Consider the following 25007-nt stretch of genomic DNA (forward strand, 5'->3'; position numbering starts at 1 on the left):
AAACAGATCCCAGGGACTTCCCTGGTTGCGCAGTGGGTAAGAATCTGCCTGCCAATGCAGAAGGCAGGGGTTTGATCCCTGGTCCGGGAAGATCCCACATGCCGCGAAGCAACTAAGCCCGTGCACCAGAACTTCTGAGCCTGCGCTCTAAAGCCTGCGTGCCACAACTACTGAGTCTGTGTGCCACAATTACTGAAGCCTGCGCACCTATAGCCCGTGCTCCGCAACAAGAGAAGCCACTGCAATGAGAAGTCGGTGCACCACGACGAAGAGTAGCCCCCACTCGCCGCAACTAGAGAAAGCCCTCGTGCAGCAACAAAGATTCAACGCAGCCAAAAATAAATAAATAAATAAGTAAATTTAAGAAAACAAAAAACAAAAACAGATCCCAACCTACCAGTTCTCACCCTCCAGTGACTTCCAACCTCCCTCAGAGTAAAGCCAAAGCCAGGACAAGGCCCGCCAGTCCTGCATGGTCTGTGCCTGCCTCACTGTTACTCCAACCGACTCTGAGTGCTCCTGCCTCAGGGCTGGGCCCCGAGTTACCTCTGCCTGAAATGCTCTTCCAGACACCTGCATGACTCACTCCGATACTTTTTCCAGCGCCCTCTCAAATGCACGGCACGGCCTTCCTTCCTGACCACTCTGCCTAAAGAGGTGCCCCCCATCAGTCCCTCTCTCCTGACCCCACGTCATTTTTCGACACCCCCCTTATTTCTAGCGGACACTGTATTATATGTTTATTTGTTCATTGTCAGTCTCCTCAACCAGAGTACGGGGCACTGTCTCATTCACAGCTCTATCCCCAGTGGTAGAAGTGTCTGGCCACTGGGGGCATGGGTGAAAGGACGTCTACAGAGGCATGGCTCGCCCTGGTCAGGAGCTTGAGACAGGGCCCGTGACACGGGCAGGGTGAGGGACAATTGGGTGAGGTAGGTGCCAAGGTTTAAGGTTCACGTCCAGAGGTCTAGGAGCGAAAGCTTCAACTCTGAGACTCCTTGGCACCCTCCGTGGCTGGGCCTGCCCCTTCTCTCCACCTCTGTGGCTACCCCTGCCACTTCCTGCTGTGCTGGCCCGATAAACACTGCTGGGGGAGCCCTCACCCACACAGGGCAAGTCCTGTTCCCCAGAGCAGGTGAGAACCACCGCAGACTTCCAGAAGTCTCTGAGACCAATCCCCCCCTCCCTGGCCTGCCTAACCCTCCCACGGCTCCCCATTACCCAGCGGGGCTCAAAGGGCCTCCACCCTCTGGGTCTGGCCACTTACTCCCCCTTTCCAGGTTCATTCCCTCCACTCTCACCGCTGGACACTTGGCCTCCAGGACTTTGCTCATCAGGCTCCCTCCGCCTGGAACATCTTTCTCTACCTTGCCCTTCACGTTCAAATGTCACCTGCTCTAGGCAGCAGCTTCTGGTTCCCACGGTCACAGCCTGGGTCACACTGCTATGCCACTATCTGTCGCTGTGTCACATATACACACACATTCTTTCTCGCCCCAGCCTTGGCTGGGTGCTCCCTGAAGGCAGGACTGGAGTCTGATTTCCCTGCATCCCCAGCTACCAGCCCAGGGTTGGCAGACAGTGAATATCTACTGCTTGAATGAAATCTCCCAATTTTACACGTGAAAAGCAAGGAGCCCAAGCAAGTGATGACTTGTCCAAGGTCACACTGCAATCAGTGGCCAGAGCTTGGCTAGCACCTGGCCTCTAGGCCCCCAGGACCGGGTGCCTCCCATTCTGCTCGCGCCCACCAGTTAGAGCTCCAGCCTCCTGCCTGCCAGACCCCAGCCCCGCCTTCTCCTAGCTCCCCACATGCCCAAGCACCTGCTCCTTAGGCATTTTGGAACCTCCTAATCCAATCCTCCCGCTTCCAGAAGGGGAAAGTGGGCCCCAGAAAGGGATAAGAACCCAACCAGGGCCACACGAGTCAGTACAGGACCCAGGCCCCCCAGCCTGAGCACCCCATCCCCTTCCTCTAGCTTATTCCTTGGAAGAACTATGAGGGGGAGGTCCCCTCAGGTGACCTCAGAGACACTGGAGTAACCCTCCATCTCCAAGTGGCTAGGCCAGCCCTGCATTGAGAAAGGTGGGTTTTCAGGTCACAGGCAGTAAAGGCAGAGGAGTGTTTTGATTCACGTCCTGGAACAGAACCACTAGAACCATTAGATACTCCCTGGATCTCTGGCCTCCCTAGACTTAGCTATCCATCTTTAGAGCTAAGGAGGAGACAGCAAGAGGAACAGCCCCAGTCTGAGGGAAAAGGTAGGACTTTAGCTGAGGCTCTGGCACCCCTTTCCCAAGCAAGAGAGACTCCACCCCAAAGCTGTCCTGCTGTCATCTGGCAAAGCTCAGGGAGGCCCTTTCTCCCCATCAGGCCAGGGCCTCTGGAAACACATTTTAGCTGCAGAACTAGACCGCGGCCCGCTTGGGGGAAGGTCCCCACTGAAGTGGGTAAGAGCCTCATCCAGCTCACACGTCAAGGGGTGCCGAGCCAGGTACCTCCTACCCCAACGCATTGGGACATGGAATGCTGATCGCACCCAAACAAAGGAAAAAGCACAGGTCCTCCAAGGAGGTTTCTGGGCCTGAGAGCACACACGTGCGCACACAGGAACACGCACGGCGCCCCCCCCAGAGGCGTGTGCAGCAGAAAGGAGCTCACCCAGCCAGGAAGTCTTCCAAGAGGAGGGCACCTCCCTCGTGGGGAGGGAACAGCCCTCTTCCCCATGAGGCAGCTCCCGCTCCCATGCCCAGGGCCCTTTGAGGGCAACTGCTGTGCCCACAGGCCCACATGCGCACCGGAAGGACCTGGAGAGGCACTGTGAATTACTAGAAGGCCCTCAGCCAAGGTCCAGTCTCCCTGCCCCCTGAGGAGGGTCAGGGCCTCCCCTGGGGCTCCCGGGCCCAGGTCTCTGTCCACCACCCCTCAGAGCCCTTGAGCCTGGCTTTGACACTCCAAAGCTGGACCTGGGCCTGCTGAGCCACATTCCATGCCGGCCCTGAGAGGAGCTGGTTCGCCCGGCAGTACAGCCCAGGCTTTGCTCTGTGACCCAGTCAGCCACCAGCCCTCCATGGGCCTCCTCTCAATCCCATCCTGGCATCCAGGACAGCGCCACCCCCAACAAATGAAGAGGAGGCCTGGCCCCTGTCTGTCTCCTCCCCACCCCCATTAAGCTGGCTATCTCTTCTGCTACCACCTAGTCCATTCCAGAACCTGGTTCTCAGATTTCTTGAAAGGTGTGTGTCAACGGGGTGTCTGCTGGGAGTGGTGGGTGCAAAGGGCATGAAGAGCCTCCCCCCCCGGCACCACCACCAAGCAGCCCCAAGAAACTCTCCAGGCCTTGTCTGTCTGGCACCAGCTGGCCAAAGGTGTGGCACAGGGCTTAGCCTCAACTCAGGATCCACGCAGCCCAACTGGAAGCTTTGCAGGTTTTCGGCACCTCGAATTTCGGAAATTTGGAAGCTGGGGATCTTTGGCACATAAAACCCTAGAATCCTTGATCCCCAATGCCCACAGTCTCAAGACTCAGAATCCTAAAATCCCAGCTGCCCAATGTGGGGAGAGGGAGTGCCGGAGTGGAGAGGGATGGAGAAGCCCTTCCCCGGCCCCCCCTTACCTGCGCTGTTTGGTTTCTGTCCTGACCTGTCCACACCTGGGGGCTGGGGGCTTGGGATGTCCCAGGTGCTGCTGCTTCCTGCTCCCTCCCTGAAGCTCCAGGGAAGCTGAGTCCATGACCAACCCAAGGCCTGTCACTGAACCAGAGACTGGGGACAGACCATGAGCTCCTGACTCCAGGCCTGATTATAGGCAGAGCCCTGGCCCCAGCATTATGGTGGGAAGGAGGGGAGGGAAGGAGAGAAGGGGATGCCCAGGGGCAGGGAAGGAAGGTGGCACAGGAGACCCAGGCACCTGTGGGGGAGGGGAGCAATATGAAGCGGTAGCTTAGCCCTGCTACCGCTACCCTTGTCCTAGGGCCTGCCACCCCAGCACTGGCCTGGCCAGAAGGAGGGAGGGTGAGGCCAGGGTCCCCCAAAGGCCCTGGGAAGCTGAGATTCCAGGTGTGACCTCCAGTTCCCTGCCCTGGGAATGGGGACAGAGGAGTGGCTGTGAGAGGTCCCAATTGTCCCAATTGCCCTCACAATCTTTTGCTCTCACAACAATGAAAACAATGAGGAGGAGGAAGATTTTGACACATTTCTCCCTCCCAGTGGGGAGGGGGGATGCGCTCTGACCCCTGAATCTTCCTCTGGACCCCACTGGCCATGAGCGTCACACTCTTGACCACAGCTGGTCTCTGCTTCTTGGCCTCTTAGCTCTGCAACCATGTTCCCCAGGTTTGTTCGTTCAGTCACTGACACCCAGCTGTACCAAACCCCAGGCACCTTGAGAGGAATCAGTTTCCTGGTTTGGCCAGAGAGAAAGACTTGGACACTGTGACAAGGCAAGGTGAGCAGTATCTGAAGGAAGCTCAGGGCTTCCGAGGCCCAGGAGGCCCTGACCAGGCAGGGAGGTAGAGTGCAGGCCTCAGAGCCCCCTCCCTTGGTGCCAGTCCCAGCTCTCCCTTTCCTCAGCTGAAAGACTCTAGACAAGTCACTTAACTTCTACTGACTTCAGTTTCCTCAGCAGTAAAAAGGAGAACCACTGTACTCAACAAAGTCCAAACTGGACAGGACAGGACAAGAAGAGTGGGCAGGAGCTGCTCATCCTAGGGCTGGGCCCCTGGGGGCTAAGACTTGACAGAAGCCAGTCCAGCCTGCGAGCAGGCATCCCATCCCCACAGCGCGTCACCAGTAATGTCACCTGCCCCGGCAGCCCTCCAGTCCCTGCCTGCCACCCGACTGGGAGTTCCCAGAGAAGCACAGGGTTTGGATCTTGTCTGCCTGCAGTGTCTCCCAGTGCTCAGGGTTCTCACTGTGAAGCTAGAGAAATTCAGACTCCCAGCTCTTCTATATAATAAATGATCTCAGGAAAATTACTTAACTTCTCGAGGCCTCAGTTTCTTCACCTGTAAAATGGGAACAGTGCCTACCCCATACGACTATTGTTGAGGATTAAATGAAATCAGTACATAAAATGTTTAGCACAGTGTCTGGCACATAGTAAGCTTCCAAAAAAACAGTAGCTACTGCTACTATTATTACTACTATTAAATAATAATTTTGTTATTGAATTGGTCACTTAACTCCACATCCCCTCCCAGCGACTCTGATTGTCTCAATGGTCTGGGACAGACGCCCTGTTTATGGGACAGAATCTTTTTTCCCTTCTGAACTATGTTCCAAAGGATGAGACAGAGAGAAATTCCACAGGAAGGTCATGTGGAAGACCAGCCATGCACTGCCCTCCCTCCCCACCACCCCAGGCCATCCCTGAACCTGAGGTCACCTGCCTTTTGGGGCTGAGACTGTCCTCTCCAGAACCCTGATTGGAATCTACAGGTCTGGGGGCCTGACAGTGGTGGGGGGTGGTGGAGGGGGGCTAGGTGAACAAGATGTCCTCTCTGATCAGGGCTGGGGATACTGGTGTTGAGTCCCTGAGCTCCACTGGGACTGTACTTGTAGGGGATCTCTGAGGGCCTCCCCACACCCTCCTGCTGTTCAGACCCTTGGTGCAGAGCCCCTTCCTGAAACATGAAGTGCCCCTCCATGCAGGGCTATGGAGGGGGAAGAGTCCAGCCTGACAGAGACCAGAGGAGGGGGTGACAGGGGCCGCCCCAAGGACTGGACTCTGCTCCTAAGGGAGGGCCGGGTCTGCATGGCTGGGGTCACACTCTGCTCGAGGCTGCCTTGGCCACCACCCAGGGGAAAGCCCCTAACTGAGTGGGACCCTGGACTGCGTTCAAGGAGTGACGTCAGGCTGGGGGAGGGAAGTCAGGCCAAAGGAGGTAAACAAATGCCTGGGTCCTGATCCTGCCTCTACCACTTAACTTGCCATGATCTTGGGCAAGTTACTTAACCTCTCTGTGCCTCAGTTTCCTTATCTGTAGAATGGTGCCTAACTTCTAGGCTTGTTGGGAGGATGAAACTGGTTAACATTCGTAATAGTGCCCACAAAGGTGCCGTGTGCATGTTTGCTGGCGTCATTCTCGCTGATATTATTACTCAGCTCTCTCCGAGGCTGTTTCTTCCCCTGTCTTACTGGAGGATGACCCTTGTCTCATGGAATGATGTAAAGTTAAATAAATTAACAAATGCGCAGTGTCAGGCACACCGTAGGTATTCAAATCAAGTAGAGGTCCCTCCCTTTCCCTTTCTTCTCCCCAAGAGCGCCCAGACTAGGAGTCGGGTCAGTCCTGACCCCCACTAGGGCTCGCTGTGTGATCCTGGTCTGAGCTCTGGTCCCTGGCCTCAGTCTCCTCATCTATGAGAAAAGCTTCTGGGCCAAGTGATCTCTGTACATGGCCATATCTGCTTCAGCCTCCCTCCCACCTCCGTTCCCTCCTTTCCTTCTCCATTTCCAATTCATGTCCTACGGCACCCCCTCCTGCTGCAACAGAACCCCTGGGACCCTAAAGTGGGGTGGCGGGGGCAGCTGGTGGGTAAGGGGTACCAGCCTTCAAGCAGTCCAGGGCCCATCTCAGGCCCCCAAGGGTTAAGATCCAGAGTGAAGGACGGGGGGCCAGGGTCAGTGCTGGACAGACGGGCCTGCAGCCCAGGCCCTGCAGCCCAGGTCCTGCCTCCCCTCCCCCCATCCTGGGAACAGAGGCCACTTGTTTGGGCATCAGCTGGCTGGCTTTGAGCTTGGCCAAAGGGAGAGTGGGGTGGGGAGGGGAGAGGGCCCCTGGAGAGTGGAGGGGACTCCCCTCTGTCCTAGGGCTTTGTACTAGTCTAGTCCACAACTAGCCCCTAGGACTCTCAGAGGCCCCTTACCCCTCTGAAGTGACCCCTTCCCCCCAGGTTCTCCCTTTTCTTCATTCAAACACTCACTGCTGGGGGAAGGAATTAGACTCAGGCCCAATTCTTGCTCCAGCAGTCTCTCTTTGGAGCACGGGGCCAGGGCTTATCACCCAACCCAGCAGATGGAGAAATGGAGAGGTTTGGGAACTTACAGTCACGTAGTGTTTGGTGGCTGCACAGGGACCATCCCAGGTCCCAGTCATCCCCACGGTTCTGCAGTCCCCTTCCCCACAGAGCTCCAAGGAGACCCTTCCTAAGTGGTGCCCTACACAGCACTCACTGAAAGGCTAGGCAGGAGAAGGCCCATCTCTTAAGAGCCAAAGGACCTGGGAGGTTTGGAAGAGGAGAAAACTTCTGTAGGGTAGGGGGGAGGACAAGCAACCTGCACAAAGGGCTGAGGCGTGATGTGTGGAAAGGCACGGCTGGAGTCCAAGAGATGGTGGGGGTGAGGCTGGGTCTGACTGGGGAGGCCTGGGAGCAATCTGCCCACTTCCACCTCACAGTTGTCAGGGCTCTGCCTGGGACAACCCCCTCTTGCCCTATTCCAGTGAGCAAGCAGCAAATGGGAAGACAGGATTCCCCAAGCCAGGGTCTAGACAACCCTCAACCAGCCACGGGACCGGGGGATTGGTTCTCTCTACACTCTACCCCTGCTACCCATTCCAGCCACTTCCATCTCCTTGCCGTTCCTCAAACACACCATGCAAGTTCCTGCCTCTGCACAAGCTTTACCCTCCTCTGAGGGTCCTTATCCTTGTGAACTACCACTTAACTGCCAAGGCCCATTCCAACCATCTCCTCCTTCCTGGGCCTCCAAGAGTCCCAGTGCCTGATTCCATCCCAGTACCTGTCTGCACCTGTCTTCTGACTCCGCAGGGCTCCTTCTACCCTGTAATGAGCTTGCTGGGAGGTCTCTCCTAGCCTGGACACTCTGCTCTCCGAGGACAGGTATCCTGGGTGCCTCTGTCTGGACCTTGCTCGGCAAACAAGTCAAATCCTTCTCTGAGTACCTCCATATATCTGTCCAACCCTGCAGCCCTGGGGACTGGGGAAGGCTCCCCAGGACAGGAGCTTTGGGGGAGTGAGGGTGCATATGCCAGATACCGACCAGAGTTCCCCAGCACTAAAAACCACGCCCTGGAGATCTGGGACCAAACGCCCACCCCATGCCCTCAGGCTGCGCTCGGAGTCTGCTCTCTCCAGTCCCAATAACCCACTCCCGGCTTGACCCCGTTCAGTGAACACACACTTTCTTTTTGCAGCAACTGGGCCAGGTAGGGGCTCTTGGGAAGCCATGCCCCCATTTACTGGTGGGGAATTGAGGCGCAGAGCCCGGAAGTAGTCTGCCCAAGATCAGTGGAGCCCCAGGTCCAGCGCATAAGGTCATACGAACTTGCAGACCGGTAAGGGTCTCCGCAGTCAACGAAGTGGGAGCCTTCATTTCACCGATGAGAAAATCAAGGTGCCCGAGGACGAGTTGGCTCCGGAACGTCAGAGACTTCACGCCAAAGGGCTGAAGGCTGGAAGCCCCCTGTCCCGCCGGTTCGTCCTCCTCCCTACCGTCTCTAGCCCGACCGCGCATCCTCCAGAGGCGACCCCATCACCACCACCAGTCAGAACAGACGACGTGACCCAGAGAAACGCCCGCGGAAGTAGCCGCCGGGCGCAGAGTCGCCGCGCGGCCTCGGCGTTCCCTTCTGCGGAATGGGGAAACTCCTGGCCACACCTGGCCAAGGAGCAGCGGACGGGGAGGGCCCGGCAGCCGCACTGACCTGTTCTGAGCGAAGACTCCACGCGGGGACGCGGGGACCCGGGGTCCCGGGGCCACCACTGACGCTGGTGCAGCCAAGTCGCGGCCACAGGCCGGGCGCACCCACCCTGCCGGGCGCTTCCGCCCGCCCCACGTGACGCCCCGGGGAGGGGAGGACCGGGAAGGGGGCAGGGACACGCCCCCTTCCCAGGGACCCGCCCCCTTCCCGGCCACGCCTAGTCAGGGTGTTCGAGTCCTCCAGCCTGGCCCGCCTTGCGGACAGGTCGATCTTTGCGTCTCTCCTGTCCCTCTCGCTGCTCACAGGTCCGTCTCCGTCTCCTGAGGCTCCGGTCTACCTCCACCACATCCGCCCTCTGAGTCTTCATCTCTTCCTGAGTCTCTCTGCCTCTTGCCGCCCCTCTCCCTGGGAGGGACAAGCCACAAACCGCCCCACCCACAGAGCGGAAAGGGGCAGTTGGAAGCTGGAAGACCAGTCCCTGACCTCCTCCAGAAAGTCCTTACCCACTTTTCTTCGAGAAAATCCTATTTCTTTCCCTGGGCCCACATCTCTCAGGAGCAGGGTGGTGGGGAAGATTCTAGTCAGAGGGCCCAAGGATTCCTTGGCTTTATAAAGGTGGCAGCCTGAGGTCCTGGCTGCCAGGCAACTTCCCTGGCCTAGAGAATGGGAGCTTTCCACCCATCCTGCCAGCATACACACAGATGAGGGTCGAGGGTCTGGGGTTTGGCAGGCATTCCTAGGTCCTGTGTCCAGGGCTGAGATTGGGTGTCATTAATTTGAGCACCTACTACATGCCAAGCCCAGTGCTGGGCAACTTATTCCTTTTATCTCAATCTGCCTGAAGGTGAAAAATCATCACCCCAGGATATAGATTAGGAAATGAGGCTCCAAAGAAGTTCCAGGGCTTGCCCAAAGTTACAAAGCCAGTATTGGGTAAACTGGCCAAGTCCTGGTGAGTTACAGAATGTCCTGCCTACCCCTACTGGACATTCACCCTGCCCCTCTAGGAAAAAGTGGACTCCAAGCGTCTTCCTGACAGGCCAAGTTAAGTCGCTTACCGGGAGAGGGTAAGGCCAGAACTTGGGGAGAACTTCCGGCTCAAAATTCATATGGGGTACAAAAACACTGGAGAGGGGTGGAGCACGGGGCCTTCCTCCCGACCTGATAGCGGGGGTGACCCTCAGGCAGCAGAGGGCACCTGTGGGCTACAGAGAACAGGAGAGGCCCAGGCATCCCTCTAGACTTCAAAGCCTAGACATCAAAGCAGCCAGGTGGAACACAGGATCAGGGAACTGGCATCTGACCACTGGCAAGGGGTTGGAGGCCCCTCCCTTTCTGTTAACACAGGCCTGAGGTCTTCTAAATGATCTAGGGAGGGCTCAAGTCACAGGGCCTGGTCCCTCCACTGCACTGGAGTCTGATGACACTCACCTCAACCCCCAAACTCCCTGCAGAACATGCTGCCCCCAAGGACCTCTCCCCCTCTTTCTGTCACAACTGGAGAGTGTCAGACCCCGAGTCCATAGGTTGGACCCAGGCGGCCTTAGGCTGAAGGTCTTACAATAGAAGCCCACTCTCTGACCCCTGACCCCGGGCCTCTGGCCAGACCTGCTCCTTCTCTTAGAGCAGCAAAAGGCAGCCAAATAGCTTGCAGTGAATGGCCGAATGAACACACAACAAGGACAGGTGGATGGATGAAGAGTGAACTAATGAATGGATACAAGGATAATGAACACACCAGGGACAGGAGGGGGTGTGTTCCGAGCTGCACATCGGGAAATGAGGGGATATCTAAAGGAGCAAAGTCCATGTGATCAATAATAAAATTAACAAAATGAACTGTAGAACAGAGGGACCTAGGGTGGCGCCTGTGCCCTGAGCAAGTGGGAAGCAGGCACAGTGAGGAGCCGGCTGAGTCTGTGGGACCGTTTATTGGGGCTGTGTCCAGCCACGCCGCAGCGCCAGCCTGGGCCGGAGCCCAGCGTCCCCAGGAGGCGCAAGGAGTGGGGGAGGGGAGAAAGCGCGGGAGCATCCGCCACCCTTGGGCTCCGCCCCGTCTTGTCTCGGTCCCTGCCGTGGTGCTGCGCTCAGGTGAGCGAAGTGTCGTCATCACTGCCCTCGCCGCCCGCGCTGCCCACGCGCTCCTCCCGGCTCTCTGCCACCGCACTCTCGTCGATGTTCTCCAGCGAGTCCGCGTGCTGCACAGACAGCTCCGACAGCGCCAGGCTCGGCAACGGGCTCTGCTCTGGGTGTAGCCACGGCTTGAAGTGCGGTTGATGCTTCTGCTTCCACTCAGGGTATTTGACGCACGCCTTGTACATCTTCTTCATAGCCTACGGAGTCGCCGCACCGCCGAGTAAGGGGTGAGGTGGGAGCGAACTGTCTTCACCACATCCCCTCCCGCGCCCTCCAGCGGCTCAGTCCGCAGCTCCCAGGATCCTGACTCTTGATCCGGTTTTCATAACTCCGCCCCTCAGCCCTAGCTCCGCCCCTGACCCCACCCCCTCATCCTGGAACCCTCTCCCCCAACCTCCACACCAGCAATCCCAAGGCCACTCACCTTGGGAGCCAGGAACTGAGAAGATTTATTCACCACCCACTTGGGTAAGGAGCCTATGAGGGCAGGAACGGGTAGTGAGGAGAAAAGGGAAGCAGCAACCTCAGGGAACCAGCCCCCCACAAACACACATACCAGCCCCCTCACTCCAGCCTGGGGCTTCCAGGGAGGACACGCTCTTCTCCTTAGGGAGGGGGTGCTGTGAGGCAAGTCCTATAAGACTTCATCATCTTCACCCGCCCTTTCTACCTCAGACCATGGTCCTCAGGCTCAACTCTGTTAACCCCCCACCTCCACCACCCCCTGCCTCTGCCCTCTGCTGAGCCCAAGGGCTACACAAAAGAAAACCACAGGGTCCTAGGTGACCTCAGGCAACACCTGGGTTGAAATCCTGGCCAGTCGAGCTCCCACCTGCTGCCTCCCCTCTACTCACACCGACCTCCCTTTTCTCATACCCAGTCCCTCTACCTTGAATGGCCCTGGTGCTCATCCGCTGCTCTGCCTGTCCTTCCAAGCCCCCTGGCCCAGGAAGCCTAGCTGCTACATAGACCTCTTGGCTAAGCACTCCAGCCTGTCCTGACCTAGAATCCACAACCCAGCTCTCCACCCTGTCTGATTCCCAAGTGTCTGCTCTGCCTCTGACACACAATAAACTTACTCAGTGAGGTACCGGGGAGCTCTGGGCCTGGGCCAGTGGGCCCTCGGTGGTGCTGGGGGCATACCCAGGCAAAGATGCTCAAGGCTTACCCCTCCTCTAGTCATTCATCCATTCCTTCACTCACTCCACATTCACTCAGTGATACCCACCCTGGACCAGCCCTGGGGACCGAGAGAGGAACTCACTGTCTGGGGGGCCCCAACAGTATGCCAAGTACTCTGCTAGAGGGGGATGGGTCCACAGGGCAGGGAGCCAGCAAGTCCTCTGGGTATCAGGGATAGAGGTGGTGAAGCAGCCCTGGAGGGATGAGTAAGGGAAGAGAGGTGTTTCTAGGCCGAGGGAAAGGGCTGCTTAGATAGGTAGGAAGGTGTAAGCTATGAGGAGGGACTGGGAAACCTGGGGAGGGGGCTTGGACTTTACTCTGAGGGCAATGGAAAGTCACAAAAGGATTTTAAGCAGAAGAGAGTTACAAGGAAATAAGTCCTTTGGAAAAATTCCTCTGGTAGCTGTATGGACAGACAAGGTCGCTGAGTATGGAAAGAAATGACAGATTTAGGAGCTATTTAGAAGGTAAAATCAATAATTAGTGGCTAGATTTGGGAGCTGAGAAGAGGGGACCCCAGACAACCACCAGGTTTTTGGCATGAGTGACTGGAGGGAAGAGACTTAGGAGAAGGGGCAAGTTAGGAAGTGAGACAGTAAGTTTATCATTGGACACAGGGAGCCTCAGGTCCTAAGAGACACCCGGAGGGACACGTCCAAGAGGCCAATGGCCACAGGGATCTGGATCTCAGCAAAGAGAAACATGTGGTCAACCTAGCCACAGAAGCCTGGGGAGTAGCTGAGCCCTCCCAAGGGAAAAAGCACTGGGGCCTAGGAAACCCAGACCTTCAGGATGGAAGCCAACAAGGCAGAGTGGGAGCAGCCAGTGAGCAGGGAGCAAGTCAGAGCGTGGGGGAGCGGGAGTCCATGAAGAGTGCTAAAAGCTTCGTCATGGAGCAGTGGCTACCACCTTGGCCCTTGCTTTTCAAACCATTGTAAAACCTCAAACTTCGGTTCAAAGAATGTTTTGGGTGTAGATGCCCCCAAATACAAAACACCTCCCAACAGAGGCCCTTCTGGATCCCAGCAGATCAGTAGATCAAGCCCCATCCCCTGCGGTATACAGAAGGATCCCATGATCCCAGGGCCAAGCCCTCACCTTTGGGGTCCACCTGAGCCATGTAGGTGATGACGCAGCTCTTGGGCCCCGTGCTCTGGATGAGGTAGCCCGTCTGGATGGACACAGCTCGGACCAAGTCTTTCCGAGGTGGGTATTTCTGGGGATGGAAGGCACAGGGAGGTGAGACTCAAGGTGTGGGAAAAGAAGGTGTCTTTGTAAGTACACTTAACACACACACGCACACAGAGTTGGTTCACATGCCCTGGCATCCACTCCAGGCCAGGCCCGATATTGGGGTGAGGAGAAAGGGAGGAGTCAGGAGTCATCCTTGCCCCTCTTAAGCTTCCCCTGTTCCCCTCTATAAAGACCCAAGTCTGGGGTCAGGGCTCATGAGCAAACACATAGGCGTGCATGAGCGCGTGCACACGCACACGCACACACACACACACCCTTGCCCAGGCCAGCTGCACCTGCCTGTCCTGCCTGCCATGGAGACCCAGACTCAGGGAGGGTCAGAGGACCCTACCTCTCACCTCTTGCTCCCCCTTTCCCAGCCAGTCCATCCCACCCACTTGTCCACAGTGATGGCCCACACCACCCTCTCCTCATCTGCTTGAAAGCCCCAGCAGGAAGACAGGAACCATTATTCTCACTGTATAGGAAGGAAACAGGGACAGAAGACTTCCTGCCTGGCCTGAAGTCACAGAGAAGTCCTGGTAGCAGCCAGGGTCCTCTCCCTGGGTTAGGTCTGCTGGCCCGGCCCTAGCTGGCACCTTCCCCTGCCCACCCAGCAGGGAAGGCAGGTTGACTCACGGGATGTTTGACTGAGTAGTTCATAATGATGTAATCAGTGCCCATGGGAAGCCAGGAGCGGAGGGTGATGACATCACGATTCTTCAGGGGCTTTGGACACCTCCCTGTAGAGGGCAAGGGACAGTTCAGCCAGACCGCTGGCCTGCCTGCCTGAAAGGTCGTGGCAAAGCCCAGAGACATAGGGATGCCTGGTTAACTGGCAGCTCCCCCGGTCCAAACATGTACCCCACCACCACCACCAGACCTAGTTTCTGCAACTAGCAAAGAGACAGCACAGAACCCTCTCCCCTCCTGCATCCAGCCATCCCTGCTCCTCACAGCCTCACACAGCCCTTACCTTGCTGGCCTGATCTGTTTGCATATGTGAATGTGAGTGTATGAGAAAACAATAGTATTACTGTGAGCGTGTCCATGAAATGTGTGACTGTGAGTAGGTGGCATGTGGCTGTGGGTTTTGTACATGACTGTGCATGTGTGTTTGTGTGGAATGCGTATGCTTGAACATGGGAGTACATATGTGTGTGTGAGTGCACATGTGTGCTCAAGTGTCTGGGAGTGGATAGGGATTCAGGGAGGGCAACCCTACATCTCTGCACTCAGGTCTCTGAGCAGCCTGGCCATGGGAGTGACCCCAAGGAGGGAACGGGGGAGGAGGAGGCTGGGCGGGAGGCCTGGATGGAGGTGGAGGGGGCTGGGATCGGCGTGCTTGCGTCTGCTCACAAGAATAATAGCCCACGTCAGCGTTGACTGTCAAGCGGGCAATGTCAAAAGTTTCAATGACATTGCTGTCCCACTTCTTTCGGTATTCAATGTCATGTAGGACGTCGTAGAGCGTCTCTGCTGGCACATCACGGCACTCCATCCGGCACTGCAGACAGACACATGGGTTGTCAAGGTCACACAGGGCTCAAAGTCCTGGCTAGGGGATGGGAGGGCAGACAGGCAAGGAGGGAGGAGGAGAAGGAGGACAGGAGGAACAGTGACCTCTGAAGCCAGCATGGGCTCACCTCTTGCCATGAGCCCTGTCCAGCCCTCCCAGAAGCCACCTGTGCCAGGAAAAAGCCCCTGCATCCAGAGACTGTCTCCCCCATCTCAGCCGCCACCAAACCTCCCCATTCATCCCAGTCTCCTCCTCTAGGAAGTCTTCCTGAATTACCCAGCCCACTTTCTGGACTGCCATACACTGAATCTCTTTATCTGTGCCCTCCAGGTCCCTGAACTTCATGGGCAGAGGTTCAGTCGATTCAGTACAGAGCCTGGTACGAGTACATGTTAAATGAAATGAAAGCATGAATGAACAAACAAATGCCTAAATGGATGATGTCTTTCCTCCATGGTACTTATCACCTGGTACTTATCACCATTTGCCCTCCTTTTTCTCTTTTTTCCGCCATCCGACAAACACCTTTGTTTTTTGTTTGGTTTTGTTTTGTTTTGGGTTTTGTTTTGTTTTTGGCCATGCCGTGCAGCATGCGGGATCTTAGTTCACCGCTCAGGGATCTAACCCATGCCCCCTTCAGTGGACGCACAGGAGTCCTAACCCCTGGACCGCAGGGAATTCCCCCAACAAACATCTTTGGATTTCTTACTATTTATTAGCCTTGTTCTCAAAGAGCTTTCCATCTAGGGGAGAAAAGAGCCGAGGACACTTTTTTTTTTTAAATTTAACCCCCACAATAACTCTACCAGATAAGAAATCCAAAGAGGAACTTAAGGCTCAGAGAGGTTAAGGAACTTGCCCACGGTCACCCAGCTGGTAAGTAGCAAAGCTGGGATTTAACCTAGATCACGTGTCTGGAAAGCAAATAAAAACAGAACCAGGTTTTACTAGATTTACACTCAGCAAGATGAAACTCAGTCCATATCCTTGTTCTGTGATTTTTTTTCACCCGAAAGCCCAAACCCCAGGATCATGTTCCCCTCAGCAAATGGACAAGTTCTATTGTGTAGTTTAAAAAGGTTTCCCAGAACTGGGTGTTCAGACGGTGCCAAGGGAACCACACATTACTTTCTACTAAAAAGTAAATACATGCAACCATATGAGGGAGGGGTCACATCACCGTCCCCCTAATCTTGGGTTAGGCCCTGGCACCACTAATGGTGATGAAAGGACACAGGAAGGACACTACCCATTGGGTATTCTAGGCACCAGTGAACTCATCAAGCCCTGGATATGCTTCACTTAACAGAAAATACAATGGACAGAGGAACAAGTTAAGTGTCACCATAAGAATACAAGACAAAGCCAGATGGTAAGACATTCTGCAGGGCTACTAGTCCAGTCTCTTCTACAGGTCAATGTCATAAGGAAGGAACTGGGCTAGACTAAGACTTATAGGACAAATAACCAGATAGAAAGTGTGGTCCTGGATTACATACTGGCTTGGACACAACAGCTATAAGGACATATTTGGGACAACAGGAGAAATATGAGTATGATCTGAGTATTAATTAGATGTGCTGAAAATTTACTGAAACAAAATGGTGGAGGTTGCTGCCTGAAGCAAAGCAAGTTACAAAACGGAGTGCATGATATAATCTCATTTTGGGGGAAAAATATATGCACAGAAAAGGCCTGGGAAGCACAATCGCTAAGGTGTTAAGAGTGGCAATCTATAAATGATGAGCATATAATAGCTTTATTTTCTTTTTGCTGTCTGTATTTCTAATTTTCTAATATATATAGTACTGCTTCTGCAATAATGGAAAAAAATTAAATAAAAATGTTTCCCAGAGATACTGAGAGGTACACTCACCACAAGCACTATGCTAAGGGCTTTCTACACATTTTACCACATTTTATTCCTATAGCAGCACTCTGAGGGATAAGCCCCATTTTAGTTAAGAAAACCGAAGTTCAAGGACAGCTCTAGCCTGCAAAGACTCATTGTGTGTCATCCTCCCTCCCTGCCCTCTGTTTGCTTTTCTGCTCCACCAGGTGGTATGACTAGATCCAGTCATTTAACCAGCTTCAGCTCTGTGCAGAGCATAGAAGAGTCAGAGATGAATCTGAGGCCTGTCCTTCAGAGGCTTCCAGTTGAGAAAGGAGACCAACTTGGAAACGGGGAGGTACCCAAACTGCCCAGTGGGGCACAGAGGAGGTGGTCAGCTGTGTGGGGTGAGGCATGTGGGGAATCAGTCTTCATGGAGCAGCTCAGCATGGAAGGTAGGCATCTAGCAAGTGGCCCTGGCAGAGAGAACAGCGTGGCCTGTAGGGAAGCTGAATGAGTTCCATCTGCTCCAGTGCCCATGGTGTGCTGCAGCCTAATACTCAAAGGTCCTGCCTCCAGGTCTTCTTGGAGAAATGCGTAATTCCAGGGCTACGTCGGAGTTAAGTATAAGATGTACCTGGAACATCTCACTGTGCCAGAAAGTAAGGACAATGTACTGACAGAATGATAGGGACCTTGCCCAGCAGACACAGGAGCCAGTGTGAAGGGCTCCCGCTGGTTCCATGACCAACTCATCAGGGTTTGCCAGTTTAGCAACGGAAGTCCGTCTCCCAGGAAATCCCTCAGTCCCAGGCAAACAGGACAGCTGGTCCCCTACCATGGGCTAAAGCTGGGCCAACTCGTGTATTAAAATAAATAATGATAGTAACATTATATTCCACTGAATAAAATAGGAAAGCAAAGTATATACAGGTATGAATAAATAAATTTAATGTTTAATGAGGAATAGGGTATTTATATAGTTTCAAAGTTCCTTCCCATCAAATCAGTAATTTCACATTGCCTGGCAGATACCACCTTAATCAAGTGATCAAAGTGAACATCATTAGTGATAGGACAAGTTACAACTGGATGTTTCCTGATAGGATGCAATAAAAAAAATACAGGTACCACTTAGTGATATTTCTGCCAAAGATGCATGATCTGAATCTAATCATAAGGAGTATCAGACAAACCCCAAATGAGGGACTTTTACAAAATATCTGGCCTGTAAGTGTCAGGGTCATGAAAGTCAAGGAAAGACTCAGGAGCTATATCAGACTGAGAGAGACTAATGAAACATGAGTGAACGAATAAGTGAGTGATTGAACAAAGTGATGAGAAGGATGGGATGGAGAAGATGGCAGAGGCCGGAGCTGGCATGGTCAGGAGCATACAGACAAACTTCCACTGTGCAGCGACACTGAGGTCTGGGTGTTGCACCTGACATTCAACACACACACTCACTCTTCACCCCCCGGTGAGCTGTGCTGCAAAATAGAAAGCTGAGGCTCAGGAGAGGAAGCAACCTGTCCAAATCATACGGCAAGAAAGCAGCAGAACTTCAAAACCGGATCTTCTGATACTCTTAACCATGAAGGAGCACTCAAGTGTGGCTTCTGAGGAAACCACAACTTCTCTAAATCCAAGTATGGAAGCTGGCTTGGCTTTGCAAGTCCTCCAGACAGTGACTGTATATGAAGGAGTAGTGACAGAAGAGTTATGCTTTGTAGGTTAGACTCCAGCCTGGGGATTCCTCTTCCCTCAGGCCAGCCTTGGTGCCCCCAGGGCAAGCTGCACCCATGGCTGGGTGCACTCTGAGAAAGGCCTACACTGCCCAGACTTCCTCTTCTCCCTCTGGACTTCTGTGGCTTCAGGACCAGGGGCCTCCCTCTGGGACAGCAGGCAGTGGGAGGAGCACGCAGAGCCACGAGACAGACCAGGCACTGAGTTGAGCATAAACTCTGCATAACATTTTAAGATAAAGAAGGAAACTTCAAAGGGTTCCCAAGCTCACGGCAGGCTCCTAGGGAGGAAGGTCAGCTGTGGGGCCTGCTGGGAAGGGGAGAACTCAAGCTGTGGAGGCAGCGCTGCAGGTGAGGAAACCGAGGCGGTCCAGGTGGCCAGTCTGGCTTTGGGCCCGGCTCTTTCCACAGCCCCCAGGAGGCTGCGTGCATGAGCCAAGAGAGGTAAATTACATCCAGCATTGTTCCTGTGTGCGGCTGCAGCCACCACATGGGCAAGGTAATTCTAAGAGGCTTCTGGAGGGACAAGTAGGGGTAGAGGTGAGTCACTGGAGAGCACCTGGTGGGCGGGGCTGTGACCAGAGTCCACAGCCATTGGGCCCTGCGCAAGTCACTTACTTTGGCTGGATGCTTGGGAGCTCCTCCTGGAAACCAGAACTGAACGGGAGGCAGTGCCGGGGTTGCTCAGCCAAGGAGCAAGCCATGCTTGGCTGCAAAGCCCTTAAGGCCTGGTTTACAGCAGGAAGTCCCACATGCAGCCATTTTACAGCTGAGAAAACTGAGGCCCAGAGGGAGCAGGTGACACGAGAGAAATTAGACTGTGTACCCCCTACACTCCACTCTCTCCAAACCCCATGAGGTAGAGAACTGGGATTGCCCAGAACCCCATAGAGCCATGGTCAAAGGGAATGGACAAGCAAGAAAGGCCATCAGGGGTGACTCCTGCAGGCTTTGAGTCTGGCAATCCCAGGTTCCAATTCCAGTTCCTCCCCTTAGGCACAAGATTGAACTCACCTGAGTCTTTGTTTCCTCATGTGAAAAATGGGGATAATAAAAGTACCTATCTCGGGGCTTCCCTGGTGGCGCAGTGGTTAAGAATCCACCTGCCAATACAGGGGACATGGGTTCAAGCCCTGGTCCAGGAAGATCCCACATGCCGCGGAGCAAGTAAGCCCATGCACCACAACTACTAAGCCCGTGTGCTACAACTACTGAAGCCCACGCACCTAGAGCCTGTGCTCCACAACAAGAGAAACCACCGCAGTAAGAAGCCCATGTACCACAACAAAGAGTAGCCCCCACTCACCACAACTAGAGAATGCCTGCGTGCAGCAAAGAAGACCCAATGCAGCCAAAAATAAATTAAATAAATAAATTAAAATTTAAAAAAGTACCTATCTCATGGGTATGTTGTGATTAAATTAAATGAGATAATGTATGCAATATGCCTGGCACATAGATACCCCCAAAACAGTAGCTGTTATTACTTAAGCAGGCTTCCACGAGCAGCCACGCACCCTTCCACACGGCCAGGACCAGGCCGTGTCTGCATGTGCCTCTTTACATTCTGGGCCCCAGGCGCCTCTCTTGCCTCACCTGGCCCTGCCCTTCCGTCCATCCATTCACTACTGCCCGGAGTCAGCTGCGTGCAAGGGCTGCAACTGGGCAGCAGGGAACTGGGAAGTGAGCCAGACTTGGGCCCTGCCCTAAAGAGGGCCCATCAAGTGGGCAGTGGGAGAGATGGGGACATAAAATCCCACTAGAGAATGAGCTGGGTTGAGGGGGTGGGCATGGGAACTGTGGGATCAGAGGGCAACTGAACCTAAAAGAAACTGAATTGCTGAAAGGGGAGAGAGGGCATTTCAGGCAGAGAGACTGGTGGGTGCAAAAGCCTGGAGGCTTAAATAAATAAGAAAAGAGCAGGGTCCAGTGCCCCAGCGGTGTCTCACTCTACCCTCCTCTCTCCCACCCCTTGCCCCGTCCTTCTTTGGGAGATGCCTTCCCAGTGCTCAGCATTAGAGAAAGAGGAATCTCCACAAGAAGAGGGAAGTGGTGGGGGAAGGGGCTGAAGTATCTCCCAGGACCCAGGGAGATGGCTGACCTGAGACAGAGGAAATGAAGTCAGGTCGTGTCCATGGGGCTGTGGTGTGGCTTTGAGGGCCAATGGCCAGGGCAGTAACAAGCAAACTGAGACACGGACAGATGGATCCAAGTCTGGCCCAAATGCCAAGACCTCACACAGCAGATCTCCAATATCCTTGCCCGTGGGATATATGGGGCACATGGATTATCCCAAAGTCCTAGGGACTTTGGAGATGATCTTTTCCACCACTACTCTTCAGGTCACCACTGGGAAAACTGAGGCCCAGAGAAGGGTAAGGGGTCCATCTGGGCTCTGAAACGTGCCTCAGGGTCCATCTGGGCTCTGAAACGTGCCTGTACTGACTTCTCACCACATTGCATTTTAGCAGTTTTGTTAAAGGAATAACTATTAAGCAAATCACCCTTTCCCAAAAGAACTGTATTTAAAACAGAGAAAGCACTCCTGACCCGGGTGGAGCACTAGCTGTCAAATCAATCATAGCCCCAAACAATAGCTACCACCTCAGTAACCATTACCATGTGCTCCAAATCACTAACTCATCATGCCACAAAAGAGACAGCAGCACCTGGACCACGGACCCCACAGGGGCTGAAATTTAGGTCAAACCGCCTCTGCCGTCAAGGGCGTCAAGCTGCACCCTGTGCAGATATTGTCTCTTACCCTCCCAACACCCTGATGGATATCATCACCCCCATTTTACAGATGCAGAAAGTGAGGCCCAGAGAGGTAAAATGATTAACCAAGGCCACAAAGCTAACAGTGGTGGAGCAAACCAGAGCCTGGGTGTGCCTGACCCCAAAGTGTCAGGACTTTCTGCTCCCTTCATCAAGGGGCAGGACTGGCCCAGCTAAAACAAACACGCTGGCAACTGGAGACTGCCTTAGTTAATTGATGGTTATTATTATTATTATTTTCTTTTCTTTTTTTTTGCGGTACACGGGCCTCTGTTGTGGCCTCTCCCGTTGCGGAGCACAGGCTCCGGACACGCAGGCTCAGCGGCCATGGCTCACGGGCCCAGCCGCTCCGCGGCATGTGGGATCTTCCCGGACCGGGGCACGAACCCGTGTCCCCTGCATTGGCAGGCGGACTCTCAACCGCTGAGCCACCAGAGAAGCTCTATTATTTTTTAATTTATTTTTAAATTAAAAAAATAAATTTATTTTTAGCTGCGTTGGGTCTTCGTTGCTGCGCACGGGCTTTCTCTAGTTGTGGCGAGAGGGGGCTACTCTTTGTTGTGGTGCGCAGCATTCTCATTGCAGTGGCCTCTCTCGTTGCGGAGCACGGGCTCTAGGTGCGCAGGCTTCAGCAGTTGTGGCACGTGGGCTCAGTAGTTGTGGCTCACGGGCTCTAGAGCACAGGCTCAGTAGTTGTGGCACACGGGCTTAGTTGCTCCGCGGCATGTGGGATCTTCCTGAACGAGGGCTTGAACCCACGTCCCCTGCATTGGCAGGCAAATTCTTAACCACTGTGCCACCAGGGAAGCCCTAATTGATGGTTATTACGCAGAGCTCACTGGATTCAGAAAGGCTTGCTGACCAGGCAGGCGAAGCTCAGAGATTCTTCCTCTGAACAAAATTCCCGACTCTATCCTCAGCCCTCCCTGGGCTTAAAGGCAAGGCTGGGCTTTTCCAAAGCTCAGCACTGGAGCTCTGTACCTGGAAGTCTCCTCTGAGAAGACTTGGGCCATCGCGTTGCCCCACAAGCTCACATTTGCAGCAATTCCAGGCTGTCTGGTCAGATAGGCCTCTGTCCTGCTGCTTCCTGCCTGTGTGGCCTTGGCTTGGGCAAAGTACTTCAGTTCTGAATCCCAATATCTTCATCTGTGAAACAGGGATAATCCTCCCCTCGGAGCAGAGCTGTGAGGATTAAATGAGACTTGTACATAAAGCCCCCAGCAGCAGCTGCCCTTCTCCAGCCCTAGGCCCCGGCAATTTTCCCTGACTTCTCAGGCCCTGCCGAGGGGAGCACTTTCCTGCTAACACCAAAGGGCAGGACACGAAGGGGCAAGGAACAAAGTTTAAAACAACAAAAGTGCCCCAGATCCTGCCACAGGGTGGATGCACAGGGAGGGGGTGCGTGGCCCTCTTATACCAGGGCCCTGCACAAGTCCACAGGCTCCACCCTCACAACCCACAACCAGGCACTGCCCTCACCATGTCAGTCCAGGTGTTGAGAGATACAGACACTGACCCAGGGCACACGGCACGTGAGAGGCTCAGCTCCAGCGGCCCCTCTGCCCTGTCTGCTCCAAGTCCTCCTCCCAGGGCTGCGCACCACCTGCTTGCTGGCTTCAGGGCCCTCTACTGCCCCTCCCAAAGGCCCCACACAGCCATCATCGAGCCAAGCTGCTAGAGCACCTGCCCTTGCCTCTGGGTTTCTGGGGCCCCCAGAATGGAGACCCCTAAGACCTTCCCCCCATGTCCCCACCAAATCTCAAGAGCAGCTCAAGGGCACTGACACAGGGCATCAGGGGAAGCAGAGGTGGGGGTGTGTAGGAGGAGAGAGATCTAATAAGTCCTGCTTTCCCAGGACCTCCCCCTGCTGGTTCTTTGCTATTTTGCCCTCAAACTTCAGCCTGGCTGTGTCCTGCCCAGGCCACCTACCATGTCCCTAACTTACGCAGGTTGGCCTGGGGCCTCCTCCTCCACCCCACCGCCTCCCTTCATCAGCACACACTGCGATGCATCGATTCATCCTGGCCCCTTGCTCGTCCTGGCACCCCCAGTGCCTGGCATGGTCTAGTAAAGAAATGCTGCCTGAATGTAAGGAGGGACAGGTGAGCCAGCAAAGAGGCCATGCCCGCGTGAGCTTCTCTGACTTTTAGAGTGCTGGGGCCGTGCCTGGTGGCCCTCACTGCTTTGTGGAGGTCAGAAGGAAGGGTCGTTGTGAAAACCCCCTGGACGCTTGTAAAACTCTCTGTGGCACTCGAGGCTGATTACTACTTCTGCCATCATCCTCATAAAATGGAGTGTAAGGGGCGGGGGCAGAGACAGGTGAAGGGAGATTCTGGGACTTTCTGTAAGATCTTTAATAATTCTGATAAAGAAAAGTAAATTCAATCTGTACTGAAGTATCAGTTTATATTTAGTAAATAGCAGAAGTATATAAAAGAACCACTGCTTGTGAGCATATGGTAAAACTGTTACCCAGTTAGTGACTGCAAAAACTGGTTGCACTGGGCTTCCCTGGTGGCGCAGTGGTTGAGAGTCCGCCTGCCGATGCAGGGGACACGGGTTCGTGCCCCGATCTGGGAAGATCCTGCATGCCGCGGAGCGGCTGGTCCTGTGAGCCATGGCCGCTGGGCCTGCACGTCCGGAGCCTGTGCTTCACAACCAGAGAGGCCACAACAGTGAGAGGTCCGCGTACCGCAAAAAAAAAAAAAAAAAAAAAGAAGAATGATACATCACCTTGAAGATCACTGCCCAGCTACTGAGGACTGTGGTCTCCCTCAGGGCAGGGGCAGGGGCCCCTCAGAACCCAGAAGAGGTCTGGCAGGGAGCAGTTGCCAGAAATGTTCCTGAATTAATGATTCTATAGCAATATGAGAAGTATCCACAGATGCAACGTTAAATGAACAAAAGAGGGCACAAACTTGCATCTGTGCCATGGTCTCAACTGTACATAAATTACCTACACCCTTGAATGAGAGCTGGAAGGAAACAGGGAGACGTTTTACTCAGGAATTGAGGCACTGAAGGATTAATTTATCATTTTTGGGTTCTTGTTACTGTTGGTACAATAGAGTTTATATAAGATAAAGAAACCATACTTTTTTTTTTCTAGGTTAAGTGTGTTGTCCAGAATCCCGAGGTCCTTGTTCCCTGGACCTGGGAGCCTGGACTCTGCTGAGATGGGCCTGAGGCTGCCCAGGCTGATGCTGAATCGCCTGGAAATGCTCTGTGTGGTGTAGCCATGCCGAGAGTAAAGCCAGAGGGGACTCAGGGTCCTTCCACCCTCAGCTGGGACACAGGCATGAAAATCCTGGGGGCTCATGGCAGGGACAGAAGGAAGCAGGGGGACGCAGGTACAGGGACGGGCACACCTAAGCAGAGTCCTACAGGATGAACAGAATAACAGATGGCACCCAGATGTAAGGAGGGGAAAGAGGCTCCCAGCAGAGGTGCTGGAGGGGACTGGAAATGGCCTGGACCGGCTGGGGGAAGGAGAAGGCTCATGCAGTTCCACAAGGTAACCCAAGTGAACAAGGATGGACGCGGGAGGAAATGGAGCTGTCCCTTGGGTACCTCAGACTGTTCATTCATTCACCCATTCAGCAAACGTTAAGAGCGTGCCAGCTCTGTGACAGGCTCTGCACTAGGGCCTTGCAAATTCTCCTAATTCCATCCTCTCAACTACCCATGAGGAGGGAAGATTATGCCCTTTTGTAAATGGTGGCTGAGAAAAGTGAAGTGAAGAACCATCCTGGAACCCAGTGTCGACCCAAAGTCCACCCCTGAAGCTGTTCCCTAAGAACCAGGCTCTGCTCTGGAATCCCAGGTGGGCCAGCATTTGGCCAGATGAGGACTATCCCTGGAGGGTCCACGCTAGGGGCTGGGGCTGCTGGGGCAGCTCTGCCTGGAGTAAGGGGAGC

The 25007-nt window shown here is 54.4% G+C and overlaps 2 protein-coding genes across 12 annotated transcripts in view; both read right to left on the reverse strand.

Annotated features, from left to right (window-relative positions):
- Positions 1-8787, reverse strand: part of ARAP1 (ArfGAP with RhoGAP domain, ankyrin repeat and PH domain 1) — a 63225-nt gene extending 54438 nt beyond the window's left edge. For 7 of the 8 annotated variants that reach the window (XM_060159932.1, XM_060159931.1, XM_060159928.1 and 4 more), the window contains exon 1: positions 8670-8787. The gene's annotated coding sequence lies outside the window, so the exon portion shown is untranslated. The remainder of the gene's footprint in view (positions 1-8669) is intronic. The other variant, XM_060159937.1, reaches the window with a different exon arrangement.
- Positions 8788-10581: 1794 nt separating this feature from the next.
- STARD10 (StAR related lipid transfer domain containing 10) overlaps positions 10582-25007 on the reverse strand; it is a 32933-nt gene continuing 18507 nt past the window's right edge. The window contains exons 2-8 of one of the 4 annotated variants that reach the window (XR_009542453.1): positions 22072-22272; positions 14577-14724; positions 13857-13960; positions 13083-13200; positions 12067-12178; positions 11227-11279; positions 10912-10999 (exon numbers count right to left, since the gene is read on the reverse strand). Coding sequence is in view for 2 of the 4 variants with exons in the window: in XM_060159942.1 (XP_060015925.1) it covers positions 10754-10999; positions 11227-11279; positions 13083-13200; positions 13857-13960; positions 14577-14724; positions 22072-22272 (870 nt within the window). In the remaining 2 variants the exon portion in view is untranslated. Of the gene's footprint in view, positions 11000-11226; positions 11280-12066; positions 12179-13082; positions 13201-13856; positions 14007-14576; positions 14725-22071; positions 22273-25007 lie in introns of those variants that run through there. The other 3 variants (XM_060159942.1, XM_060159943.1, XR_009542454.1) reach the window with 3 other exon arrangements.

Source organism: Lagenorhynchus albirostris, chromosome 9 (assembly GCF_949774975.1).
Source record: "Lagenorhynchus albirostris chromosome 9, mLagAlb1.1, whole genome shotgun sequence".
Taxonomy (NCBI): Eukaryota; Metazoa; Chordata; class Mammalia; order Artiodactyla; family Delphinidae; genus Lagenorhynchus; species Lagenorhynchus albirostris.